The 14264-nt window shown below is 43.0% G+C and overlaps 1 protein-coding gene across 3 annotated transcripts in view; it reads right to left on the reverse strand.

Moving 5' to 3' along the window:
- Positions 1-507: 507 nt before the first annotated feature.
- The window catches only part of LOC138246558 (chemerin-like receptor 1), a 314771-nt gene continuing 301014 nt past the window's right edge, over positions 508-14264 (reverse strand). For 2 of the 3 annotated variants that reach the window (XR_011194305.1, XR_011194306.1), the window contains exons 3-4: positions 7005-8278; positions 508-6936 (exon numbers count right to left, since the gene is read on the reverse strand). Coding sequence is in view for 1 of the 3 variants with exons in the window: in XM_069201234.1 (XP_069057335.1) it covers positions 7312-8277 (966 nt within the window). In the remaining 2 variants the exon portion in view is untranslated. Of the gene's footprint in view, positions 8279-14264 lie in introns of all 3 variants that reach the window. The other variant, XM_069201234.1, reaches the window with a different exon arrangement.

The raw sequence follows: 14264 nt of genomic DNA on the forward strand, positions 1-14264 counted from the left end.
GGTCTGAAGTATGTGTTGGTGATTGTGTGCATTTTTAGTCACTGGATTGAAGCATACCCCACACGTAGAAATGACAGCCTTACAGTTGCAAAACTATTGTTGAGGGAGATAATACCACGTTTCGGATTCCCGATCTCTTTAGAATCAGATAGGGGAAGTCACTTCAATAACGAGGTGATAAAGTTACTCTGCGCAGCGCTGAATATTGAGCAAAAACTGCATTGTAGCTATCGCCCTGAAGCCTCAGGACTGGTGGAGCAAATGAATGGTACACTGAAATCAAGAATGGCGAAAATATGTGCATCGACAAATTTGAAATGGCCTGACGCATTGCCCTTGGTGCTAATGTCAATGAGAAACACTCCTGATAGAAAGACTGGATTGTCTCCGCACGAAATTCTCATGGGCAGGGCTATGAGACTTCCTGCAGTTCCCGCAAACGCGCTTTTGAATATTACAGATGATATGGTGTTAGACTACTGCAAAGGTCTGGCTGACGTGGTTCGCTCTTTCTCTCACCAGGTGGAAGCAACCACCTTGCCACCGATCCAAGGTCCAGGACACGCACTGAAAGCAGGTGACTGGGTCGTGGTAAAGAAGCACGTGAGAAAGTCGTGTCTGGAACCCCGTTGGAAAGGCCCTTTCCAAGTGATCCTGACAACCACTACCGCTGTGAAGTGTGCGGGAGTTCCCAACTGGATTCACGCCAGTCACACAAAGAAAGTGTTGTGTCCCACAGATGAGGAAGTTGAAGCGCTGAAACTGCCAGTGCCTGATAAAACAGTGCTGAGCGCTGAGACAGAGCAAAACCAAACTAAAAGCGAAGAGACAGGAACGGAAGAGAGAGAGATATTCTCTGAGGACGAAGCGACCAACTCACTTGGGGAAGACCAAGGAGAAAGTTCAGACAGCGACGAAGCAGCTGAAGGTGACAAAGAACCTGAAGCAGCTGAGGGTAGCAAAGAGCCTGAAGCAGCTGAAGGTGATAAAGAGCCTGAAGCAGCTGAAAGTGATAAAGAGTCTGAAGAAAGCAACGGTGACGAAGGGCTCGAAAGAGGTGAAAAAGAAGGAGAGCCTGATCAGAGGAGGGCTTTCCCAGAAGCGGACGATACAGAAAAAGAAAAAGAGAACGTGATTGATTCCCCAGAAGGAGGGGACAAGGCAGAACAGAACGAAACAGTTCAAGCTGCCACAGAAAAGGTCGCAGGTCCATCAAATGGACACGGTGCAAAGAGGAGACTAAGTATATCACCAATAAAACAAAGGACTAAAGAGAGTTTGAATGACGGAGAAAGGCCAAAAGTGAAAGAGAAAAGAAAGGAAGTGACTGTCGTGGTACCATCCCCGAGTGAAGAAAAAGACTTGACAAAAGTGGAAAGTACCAGTGAGGCAGAGTCAAAGAGAGAGGCAAAATTGAAAAGAAAAAGGATACCAAACAGAAGATATTCCGGTCCTGAATGGGCATATGTAGTTCATGACGATTGGACTGACGAGTTTGTATCTCTTAGCCTCGAGAACGAAGAAGAAGAGATACCAATAGAAAAGAAAAGTTTTATGGACTCTGTCGATTGAAAGGGTAATAAATGACATTGCTTGCTACAATATAACGTGATACAAACAACCAGCTGAGACATTGCTAAACCGGATAAGACACTTGCTGAACTGATAAAAGACTGAGTTATTGCCGAATTGAGACAAATGCTGCTAACCGATAAGTGACTGGCCTCCTGAAGAAGACGGTGTGAACATTGCGCTCGTTTAGCTTTGTAACTGAATTGCTAAATAGTTTCTTTATAGGTGCTTCTAGCTCTCTGATTCTATAGAGATCATGACGCAGAACAGTAGAAAGAATTATTGTAAATACGTGTGTATAGGCTTGGTAATTGCATGTGTACTAATAATAATGGCGATCGTATTTGGAATGCATGGTAAGGGTGCGAATGAGAAAATTGACGCTTCTACTTTTGCTCCTGTTACTGTTACTGAACTAACCGCACTGAAAAGACTAGAATTAGATGAGAGACACTTGCATGATAAGAAAGAACTTTCGTATAATGTTTTCTATCGCTTATTAACAGAATATGTTGAGACTATGGATGCGAAAGATTGTTATGTGTGTACACAGATACCGACATCAGTAAAGGAAGGGGTGACTTATCACCACATGCCTCTTACATACGGGATTACGTGTAGTATAGTAATGTCTAGATTTTATGGTCAAACTAACATACAGTACTTCTACTCGAATTATGATGTTACCTTTGCATATGTTCCTATAATAGCGCAGCTAAGCCAGATTGCTAAAGATTGGGATGCTAAAATAATGAGGGAATTTTTCGAGCCAATGCAACCTTTTGAAACGGCTCACGCTCATAGGGAAAACCTTACATGCTCGCTCTCTGCAATAGAAATAAGCTTTTTAGATCGCACAGATGATAGAAGGGCACAAATGAATGCGAAATTAGAAAAAGAATTACATAAAAGGACTTCAGTAGATAATTATGATTTTGCCGCAATAAAGACACAAGGGAGAATTGCTTTAGATGCTTGGCATGTAGGGAAATTTTGTATATATCGTGGTGAGTCTTATTATGATAACATTTTCGTAGGAGCGAGTGAGTGTAAACACACGTTTATCTTTAAGGCCAAATGGACATTCATGATGAACGGACTTGACCCTGTCATACCAGGTGTATATTACATTTGTGGGTATAATGCCTATTATCGTCTTCCAAAGGGATGGTGGGGGAGATGTTATTTGGGTACAGTGTTCCCAAAGGTTTATCAACTGGATGACCTATCGATGATTCCAAAGACATCTGGATCCCATCGTATCCAGAAAAGAGAGACCGCAGCTGCTGTGGTAGGAGATATATTTGGAGCCATGATTCCTTCATTGGGAGTTGTGTTGAATTCCATCAAAATAAGAAAGTTGTCTACTATAGTGGATAACATGTTGACAAAGTTTTCAGGTGCTATAATCCTGATAGATGCTGAACTTGCAGCGGAAAGAGCTATGACTCTTCAAAACAGGCTTGCCTTAGACATTCTTTTAGCAAAGGATGGCGGCGTTTGCAAAATGCTTGGTGAGCGCCACTGTTGCACGTATATTCCCGACAACAGTGTGAAAATTAAAACTATGCTTGCTAATCTAACAAAAGAGAGTGCAGATTTGAAGGAATTGAAAGTACCAGGAGTGTGGGAGAAGGTTGGAAAAGGACTTGCTTCAGTGGGAAATTGGATTGGGGGAATTTGGAATGAAATATTACTAAAAATAATACAGGGAATTTTGATAGTACTGATTTGCATATTTGGAATTTGGGGAATAAAAAGGCGAATAATAATGATTATGGAAAGAATTAAAAGACGGAAGGAAGAGAAAATAATGAAAAGAATGGCAGAAGAATATAAAGCGAAAACTAGGGGAATTAAAAGGAAAAGAGAACTGACAGAATTTTAATGGGATAAAATTTGTGGGCATGATTTGGTGTGATGACAAGTAGTCATCAGAGGAGGGATTGATGAAGCAGAAATGAAGGTTTTACATTTATTAACGCATAAACGTAGTGTGAAATAATCATGTGTGACTTTAACCGAACTAATAAAGATTGTACGGGGACAAAATGTGCCCTCAGAGTAGTTTGCCAACATTTATAAGCGTGCTTTATATAACGTGATGTATTAGAATTGCACTAATCCGACATAATCATAAACGTGTGCTATGATTTGCTTGTTTGAAATGTTTTAGCTTAGCATTACTTTAGTGCAGGCTTCGGCCTAGTTGCCTGGTCTCACGATTTAGATGCTCGTATTTTTCCAATGTGCTATTAAACGTGTATTTCTGCTTGAAGCTGTACTTTTCCACTGAGATCGTTCACATGCTTATCTTAAGGTTTCGTGCCAGCCTGGCATTTTTCTCTTTGCTCCAAGGTCAATCTGCAGGTGCGGACAATGGAAGCTCTGAAAGTGAGTTAATTGGCATAAAATGTTGCAACTTGCGTACCCGTCTCCAAGGATAATGTATGCTTAAGTAAAAGCTTGAGAACTGTTGTTTTTGATTGGATAATTTGAAGCCAACCTATGAACCCTCCAATGGAAGACCCTACTGGATTTGAACTGTTGTCTATTTAAACCAGGTGTACAAGAAGAAAGTAGCCATTACCAGCCTTTTACCAGCCTTTACCTGCCATTGCACCCAGCAGCCATTACTCGTCATCTTTGATGTTCGACGCCATTTTGAGAGACTTTGATTCTTTCTCTAATCGAGAGAAAGAGACTTAAATGATTCTTACCCTAGAGACTTTAACTTTGATTTGTCCCTTTGCATGAAGTAGTAGTTTATCTTGCCGCCGTGAGGCAACTGCCCCGTCCACCCCTGCCCCTTTGCCCCGTCCCATGCTGATCGAGAAACGGTACCTGTGAGACGAAGACTTCCTTGAATGCTGATCGTAATTGGTAAATATGAAAGGAAATTGTACAGTTGCATTGTGTTTCTTTTAGGTAACCAACTGCTGATTTTTGATGAGCGCCTTAGTTAGGAGTTTTCCAAATTAATGTTGCTAAATTGTTTTTTTTGCATGAAGTCCCACATGCCGATGCTGATTTGAGGTTAGATGAGGATTCCTTTTGTCGCACGATGCAATTTGAGACCTTGTTATGCTGACTAAATGTATGCAATTAGCTCATTACAGATTATAGTTTTAGTGATTTGCATTGCCATCATCGAATGCCTTGTTATTCAAATGCTGCATAGATTGCATCTGTTTCACCGTTATGGACAGCTATTAATGTTCATTTATGTTTATCATTTGGTGATGAGACACATCTATATTGTGCTAGCTTTATTAATATAGGGAAATAAATTCACTAACTTTGAATAAACTGGTGTGGTTATTCCTGACTGAAAGGTCAGGGTTCGCCGAAATGTATTCTGGATTAATTGTTAAGTGTTATGTTGATCAGGGCATTGCTTATGTTCGTTATTGATTACTGGTTTAATTAAATTGACTGATTAAGGGTGGAGAGGGTCCCACTTAGCCAAAAGATTCATCGGCCAAAAGAGCGTCCAAACTACAGGTAAATTATTAGGCTGGAACGCTCTATCAGAGGGGAGACCCTTTTTCACGCCCCTTCCTAAATGTGATTCAGCTTGTTTCCTGAAACACATCTTGCAGTTCAGAAAGCCTATTTTTAAAATGTATGGATCGTGGAATTTGCGACTGTAATGCTTTATAACATCGGCCCTTCGTACCTATTTGTCTTTTAATTAAGTATTTTTATTTTGAAATTAGCAGTAAGTTTATTTTAAATTGAACAACAATAACACTTTTAAATGAAACTGCTACTAAACATAACATCACCAACAAGGTGTTTGAATGAATTCATGTGAGCCTCCTATACAAAGTATCTGAGCATTAACCTGTTAATGGCAACGATGAAAATAAGGAAAACGTCCCACAATACTTCTTAAGGGGACTGCAGTACAAGTTTCATTTCTCACTGGGTGGTGAGTAAAGGGAACCAAGAACTGGCCTTATGTAGGGGATTCCCCATGAGAATAACAATCTTAGTATCTGCATATTTTACTTTACTACATTTAAACTTTCTCCTTATTTGGCTTCCACCTGGCCTTGTTCCTGTAAATGCAGAGGTCCATGTTGCCAGGGACTGTCATAAATGTTTTTACATTTCAAGTGGGATTTATCAATACAATCAATTTTGGGTAAATGTCTCAAATCCAACCTGTGGAATGTGAGTGCTTTCTGCACTCGCTGAGAGTATGCTCACTCCTGTTTTTGAGCATGACTGACATTTCGGGTTTCTCATGCTTTTCGGTGCAGAACACAAAGGGTGGAGCCTGGCACCTATTGATGCAGTATTTCTGCCACCCTTTGTTTGAAATAACTTATGATACATTTTAAAGAACAGTTTAAACATGTTATAATCACTTCACTCATTCATACTTCACCCTGCTCCTCAACTCAGCTCAGACTGACTTTATTCTGAATGTACCGTTTGCATATCACATCGCCTCCCATGGGAAGGCATATGTCTACACTGGAGAACATGACGTGCTTGCTCAGTCCATGGCTCTTCCCCAACCTCTGGATTCTCACACATAGGACCATGATTTTTTGTAGGTCCTGGTTGGTAACAAATTCACCACTGTCCGTAGTGTTTAGGTTCCATCACACTGTTGACTTTAGGTTGGCTCTTTCCAACAACTCAAGACGTTGGTGACATAGTGTGGCAATGGCACGTAATCATAGTTCTTTATTTTGAAATGCCAGATGATTTTACAAAATAGCCTAGCATCAAACCACCATGCCACCTTCTCACCAGTCATACTTTAATATTGACCACAGGCATGGCTGCAACAGTTGACAAGGCATCCGGTGCCCTGACAGACAGTGAGCCAGGACAGGATACACAGATGCAGTTGTCAAGTTATTTTCTTCCTAAGCCATTTGTGCCAGTGTAAAAGCCATTCAAGGTAGGAGTACTCTGCAATGAGCCCTAGTGTGCAAACACTAAAAACAAATTGTTCATCTAGAAGTTCTCTCAGGAGGCACTCCTTGGATCGAATCAAGTCATGCACAAGAGACTGTACCGTTCAAAACGATATAGATCCATTTGCATTAGTCGTAGCATCTCTAGTCTGACTTTGTACCCAGTGGATGGTTATCCACCTGCGTGCATTGTCATCATAGTCTAGGGTCCTCACTCATACAATGCAGCATTCACATCAAATATGTCAGAGATTTCAGATCGAGCCAGAAGAAAACATGGTGTCTGAAGTATAATGGTCTCCCAGAATTGCCCTCTGTGTCGAGGTGTGGGGATGCCACCCATGAAGTTGTGTTGGTTTAAAAGTATGAGGTCACTATTGCTGGTCAAAATCCATGGCCCCTGCACATAAGATTGCCACCGCTGTCCCTTCATCATCATAAGGAATGTTCAATGTTCAATGATGTCACTCATGGGGCGATACATCCTTCCTGTACGCTACGGCTGAAAGAACCATGAGCTTACCTTCAAATACCAACATTGCAATTATGATTTACCACAGTTCCACAGCATAAAAAGTCCTTTCACCAGGATGGTCAACAGTTATAGTAGTCTTGTGTTTAGAGAAACATCTCAGTGATGCATACAGGGCCACATTTGATTAGCCAGTGACATCACAGAGCACAATATTGGCAAGCTGATTTAGATGAAGGTCAGATTCTCCTTCTCAAGCCAAAGAGTAGCTTGACCATTGGATAACACCCTGTGCTTTCAGCCTGCATTGGCAACATGTTTTCTGTCTGCTTAGACCCTGGTGTGAGGCATTTCCTCAAATGCAGACTTGAAAACTTGGAGAAGGGACTTTCTTATAATGTCTTTAAATTCATGCCCTATAAAGACATAGAGGATTGGATTGATACAGCTGTTAAACATGGCAAGGCACTTGGAGAGTGGAATTGCCACATAATATACAAGCGGCGGGAGGTGGCTGACAGTTATCCGTGCCAGAGCTAAGCCGTGGTATGGCAACCAGCAGAGGAAGAATGAGAAAACAACCCCGGTGATGACCAATAGGGGCCTGTTGGATCTATTCAGACGTTTCTTCTTGATGGAAAAAACGATGATTGCGTAGGAAATTAAGATGATTGTCAAAGGAATAAGAAACTGATAGAGGAAGAGGCAAACGGTGAAGACATCAGCCTCCTGCTGCTCCCAGTCTTCAAAGATGTCCACGTTCTTGCAGGTGCTCCGGTTGTGCGCTGTGGACATTTCTGAGAACATAAAAGAGCCTGGGACAAGCGAGATGGAGAGAGCCCAAATAAACAAGCAGACAGTGGTGATCAGCTTGTTAGTTCTGTAGTTCTGACACCACACTGGGAAGAGAACCAGGACACACCTATCAATGCTGATGGCACTCAAGAGCAGAATACTGGTGTAGATACTGAGTCCGAAGGTGCAATTGAGCAACTTACAAGTTACTGAGCCAAAGGGCCAGTTGAGATCCAGGGCCAGGTACAAGAGGGTGGCAAAGATCAGGAAGGTGGAGATGAAATCTGCAATAGCCAGGTTCAAGAACCAAATGGTGTTGATGGTCTTTCTCAGCTTGCACCCAGTGATCCAGATGACAGTACCATTGCCAGTCACCCCCATCAGAAGAATAATACTGAACATAACAGCAGTGACAACCTTCATGGTGTTTTGAAGCTCAGCGTATTCACTGTAGAGGGAGGTACCATTTGTTGTATTTAATCCAGTAGCAGCCATTTTCATTCTGGAAAGAAAAAGACAAACACATATGAATTCTAAACTGGTAACAAATGTTTTGGTGATGCTTGTGTTTGTTAACATTACATCTATGTATAGATAAAAAGAGCCGTAACAGTTGACTCTGAGATTACCCTGGTAGGCCAAACCCTTCTTGTCGTGGATTCCAGAAACTAGATCTCTTTTCTCTTGCTAAGCATGTTGGTTTATGGGTTTTCAGTGTCAACCACCCCCCACCCCAAATATTGTCATGGTCCAACAGTATAGTTTCTCAATATATGGAACTTATTTGGGGATTTTGGTCTATTGATTTCATTGAGCATCATCTACATCACATCTCCTGTAAGACCTTTTAGCTATAGTATGCATTAGGGTCTACTCTAATAATAATTGTTTTCTTTCCATGCTTATAGGTTCTGATAAGTTTGTGAACTTTTCTCAGTGAATCTTTGTATGTGCATGCTTAGTGCCTGTAGAGTGTGTGTGTGTGAGGGGTGATGGAGGATGGACAGCAAGTAGTTGTTCATGCTCACTTTTCTGGATGTAGACAGGCCTCACTAGATTATTTATGTTGCTATCAAGCGTAATGACTGAAGAGCATAGGCCAACTTTATTCACAGGCTGCACATGACAGTAAAAACAGAATTTAAGCCCAAATGTTACATGATCATTTCAAAAGAATGTTTCCCCTTGTGCAGAGGAGGACAAGAGGCAACATTCTTTTAGTTGTCCACTGTGGGGTGCAGTAGACCCTGCGGTTTTTCAGCCTGTAGAGTATACCTTGTGCTCTTTACCCAAGTGATAATAGACATGTAGCTAGCAGGTGCGTCTTACATGGCACCTGAGTGCACGTGTGATCAGTGTCCTTGTTCCATGTAAAGGTCTGGTTTGGATGCCATTAACAATCACGTGGCTCACAACTGCTGGAAAGTTGTTGCAAACATTAGTGTTGTCTCTAACAGTGCACCGAAAGAGAATAATTAATCTCAAGAAAGAAGTCTTTCTTTCACTGCCCCAGAGATGTTTATAATATTTCAAATTCAGGTCCAAACACTGGGACTTTTGTCACTTGAGGGGGGAACGGGGGTGGGGGTAATTGGTCAAAACCATGGAGACAGAGCATCATACAGGCCCCTTTGTCTAGACACTGTACTCTGACATGTGGGTAAAGATCACAATATGCCAGAGGGTAGTCACAACAGACAAGTGCTACACACACAGAGGTGGCAGATCCAAAAGAAAGGCCTCTGGTCACTGGACAGCACCAGGATATAGTGAGCATCAGGATATACACATTTAGGGCTGTGGTTTGGGGAGCAAGGAGTGACTAAGGTACATTAACCTGTTTGCAATCTGCTGCCTTGCCCCTCAATGCCTCTTTTTATGGCTAAGCAAGAAGATATGTGGGTCTCTGGGGCTTGTGTATTCTGAGCCTCTCTTCAGCCCAATACTACAAGTAATCCCAAACAAAGTATGGCTGCAGTCCTTATACATTCATCACTTCCTGGATCATGATCGCCAACCAAGAGCAAACACAGCATCCTGTCCTGTTGAAATAATTCCTGATGCTGTTCATCCCCTGAGCTGAAGTGAGAGGATGGCCCGTGAAAGTGAAGAGAGAAGAAAGTTGTTGCTCATCAGAGCAAGGTAAGCATCTCACAATCCAGCCACTTGGTTCACCAATGCCTTGTGTAATTACGCTACATGCAAATACATGTAAATCTCTTTTGGGGCAGCGAATACACTTCAATAACTGCTTTGCTCTCTGTCAGGGATGTACTACACATTGCAGATGAGTTTGGGAATTATATTTGTATACAGATTGCCAGTTACACGAAACAAGAAACACAGGATGAGGCTTGTTATTTGTCTAAGATTTAAACCCTCTATCTCTTTCATGACATTTTACAAAGCCTAAATCAAACACTGGAACTATTTTTCAGTACTGACATGTTTGGTTTACATGCTTCCTTTCAAACTGCAAAGTACATATTTGTACAGAATGCCAACCCTGCAAAACAATTGAAGTTATTTAAAAGTTGGCTGCATGCTGTTTGAAATATATGTACTTCCTTTTATTTCCTATCTAAGCACATAATCTAATTCCACACAATGTTCTAATGCTGAATAGTCACAGGTGGATTTCATTTATTTTGTACATTTATTTGCCCCTAGAAACCGCTGGAATAATTTTGCATTTGAATAGAATAATAGTTCAAATTCATTCTGTAGTAACCTTTATAAATAATTTATTTCCTATCTGAAAAAAGGAAAATGACTTTCCTGTTTTGATTATGTTTTAGTCAAGAGTAATATTTGTGTGTTCAATTTAACCTTATTTAGTACACCGACCTTAAAAACACATAACTCCCAGTAAAAATCAGTATAGCTTTAGCACTGGGTAAACAAAATACACAATACTAAGCCAGTGCGAACTGTAACCCCGAAAAAACCCCACACATTTCCTCTGACTTTAGCTCTCCTAGCAACGATTGCCTAAAAGGTGGTGCAGGGGTTGTACACCATTAAGAGATCAGAATCAACTCATAATCCACAAAACTGCTTATAGCACCTTGCACCGATGAGCAAACCTAATAAAAGTCTATTATATCAATAAATACAATGCAGCCTGATCATTAAAAGCAATAAAAAATCAATAAGCTCTAGTGAAACCATCGATTCTTAAGTGGCCTGGATACTCAAAGTCCTTTTGTTAGAAACAACATAGCCAGCCATTAAATTCTATGTCAGGACCGGAGGCGAGGATTATGCATATCTTTCTTCACTTTTTATTCAAACAGCAAGTTCAAAGTTAAACAAAAGAAACAAAAAACGGCAATGAGCTCCACGAGACTGCCACCATGGAAACCATCGTCCAATGAGGGTCCAGTGTTGCCGGCAGTATATATATCCACGAGCCTGTCAATCCTCCTCTTTCTTCACTGCTCAGGACAAGATAAGTGCCTTTCTGCCTCTGAGCGTTTATTATTCAACGCGCTTTAATTTTAACGCGTTACTGCTTGCGCACGTTCTACCTTCTTGAATTTGCCTGTACACGGTATTTATTTACACGCGTCTCCTCAGCGCAGCAGGCTCCTGCCCGAGCGCATTTTTTCTTCGGGTCGGGCCCTCTAGAGGGCGCGCGCGCTACAAATTCCTCACATTTTTTACACGCGTGTTGAGCGCTCGAGAAGCCTCGGCGCTCAGCACGCAATTTTTTCACATTCTTGAGGAAATAATTAAGCCTCGGCTTTTCCCTATCCAACGAACACCGTTTGTTACGGTTGTTATTGACCCCAGTGGGAAGACTTTTTCATTTTCAATACATTACAGCTTTCACTGCTGGCAGAATTGGATAGGGGTTTTTCTTACCCTTTGTAGATTTTTCTGGGTGTTTTTGTCTGCCAAAATCCTATGAGTCACAAGATGCAGTCCACACAGGACAATGAATCTATCGCCAATATGTCCCCATGTGAGGGCCCATCTCACCGTTCCCTTCCCCCAGGAATGGATATGTTGTTTTCTCAGGCCATATCTCAAGCCCTCCCTCCTCTTAGAGATAGCGTAGCGCAGCTCACGGAACAAGTTTCCGAAGGGACGGGCATGTTTGGCGCGACGGGGACGGAAGGTAGATCCTCTTCAGTCCCCAAGAAAGCGCGCAAGCACGACGCGGGGCACCTTGAAGACGTCTTGCTGTTATCTGGCGCCTTCAGCAAGAGTGACTCATATGGGGACTCCTCCTCTTTGGAGGACGATAAGACCGGTCGCCCTTGGCGTCCTGGAGCTTCTTTGCAAGAAATTTTTGATTCTGATAATTCTGAATCAGACATGTTTGAACCTGAAGGAATTGATCATCCTCATTCTTCGGAATGGATACCAGACCACAAGGTGGCTGAGTACGTGGCCTCAAAAATTAGACAACCTCTTGATAAGGAGGTGCGCTCCCGGTTGAAAGCGGAATGCCCACGTCCACCATTAGTTGACAAGGTGGCAGCCACGCCGGATATCGATCCGAAGTTGTGTACCTTTTTTTACAAGTACCTGAAGGACCCTAAAAAGGGTATAGATAGATCCTGGAGGACGTGCCAGGACAAACTCCTGGATGTGTTAGGCCCCCTTTCTCAAATAATTCAACTGGCAGAACGTGCCAAACAGTCAAACTCACCCCTTCCAACTGACGTTGTAGCGGGGTGGGCCCAGAGAGCTGTATGTCTCTTGGGCAACGCAAACTGTGCCCTCTCGGCTGAAAGGCGCAGATCTTTGCTTATAAAAATTGACCCTAAATTGGGGGAACTTTCCAACTCGGAGGCAGGGGCTATTGCCCAAGGCAACTTATTTGGTGATCCTTTTGTGAAGGAATTGGGAAAGTTTGTGGCCACCTTCTCAGCACTGGATAAGGCGCAGACCTCTATTAAAAAGATCTTTCCGAATAAGGTTTTTGGAGGGTCCGGACGAGGCAGGGGTCGCTCTTCCAGCCGCCATTTCCAACAAGGCCTCGCTCCCTACAGAAACAACGGTTGGCGTGACGGTCGCCAGGGAACTTTCTACCCCAGCAGAGGCAGAGGAAAAGGCAGAGCGAATAGACTTGCCCGGGGAGAAAGTAATGCCCCGGGAGGACCCTCTGGTAAGGCTTACCCCTTTTTCCCCTCAAAAAATTTGGAGGGAGGTTACGCTTCTTCAAAGATGCTTGGAATCGTATCACCTCCGATGCTTGGGTGCTACAAACAGTCTCCGGTTTTCAAATAGAATTTTGGGGAACCGCAATCCAGGACTCTCTACCCATTCCTTTAGTTTTTTCAATGACAGAGTCCAATCTCATAGATACGGAGGTTCAGGATCTCCTCCAAAAAGAAGCCATATGCGTCACGTCCTTGCATCCCAGAGGCTTCTTAAGCAACATCTTCCTTGTAGAGAAGAAGGACAAAGGTTTTCGCCCGGTCATCAATCTCCGGTCTTTCAACGAATGGGTAACATACAGGCATTTCAAAATGGAGGGCATTCACTTGCTTTGGGATCTCCTACTGAAAGAGGACTGGATGGTCCGCCTGGACCTCAAGGATGCTTATCTCACAGTCCCGATCTTTCCACCTCACCGCAGGTTTCTACAATTTTAGTGGAGAGATCAGGTGTTCGAGTTCACCTCTCTCCCATTCAGTCTATCATCGGCACAATGGTGCTTTACCAAACTCCTCAAACCTGTAGTGGAGGTTCTCCGGTCGCAGGAAATTCATCTTATCATTTATCTGGACGACATCCTTCCCATGGATCAATCCCGATCCCAGCTTATATCCAATTTGAACACAGCTATTGTGCTTCTGCAGACACTAGGTTTTGTGATCAACCAACAGAAGTCAGATCTTCTCCCTTCTCAAACCATGACTTTTCTAGGTTTCCTAATAGACTCCCGGTCAGCATCCCTCAGTCTCCTGAGTCCGAAGATCTCCAAGATCAAGAAGGAATTAAAGAAGGTCCTAAGACACGACAGGATTTCGTTGCGTCAGTTGGCCAGAGTAGTGGGTCTGCTTTCATCATCGATTCAGGCCATTTTTCCGGGCCCCCTCCACTACAGGGCCCTCCAACGTCTCAAGGCCTATCACCTTCGATGCGGGGTCACGTACTCCGAATTAATCTCCCTCTCTCCGGAGGCAAAGACGGAGTTACATTGGTGGCTGGACCACATGGAGGCATGGAATGGCAGAGCCATCTTCGGAGCCTCCCCAGACCTAGTGATAGGGTCGGATGCCAGTCGCCATGGTTGGGGAGCGCGTTGCAGGAACATCTCATTCGGGGGACGCTGGACTCCTCGGGAGCTCGATATGCACATCAATTGCCTGGAACTTCTTGCGGGCTCTTTTGCGATTAAGTCCCTAACACGGGACAGAATTTCCTGTGTTGTTCTCCTACGCATGGACAATGTCTCAGCGGTTCAATACATAAACCGCCTGGGGGGGGACACGTTCGAAGGCTCTAGCAGATCTAGCGAAGGATTTTTT

Source organism: Pleurodeles waltl, chromosome 7 (genome assembly GCF_031143425.1).
Source record: "Pleurodeles waltl isolate 20211129_DDA chromosome 7, aPleWal1.hap1.20221129, whole genome shotgun sequence".
In the NCBI taxonomy this organism is placed as follows: domain Eukaryota; kingdom Metazoa; phylum Chordata; class Amphibia; order Caudata; family Salamandridae; genus Pleurodeles; species Pleurodeles waltl.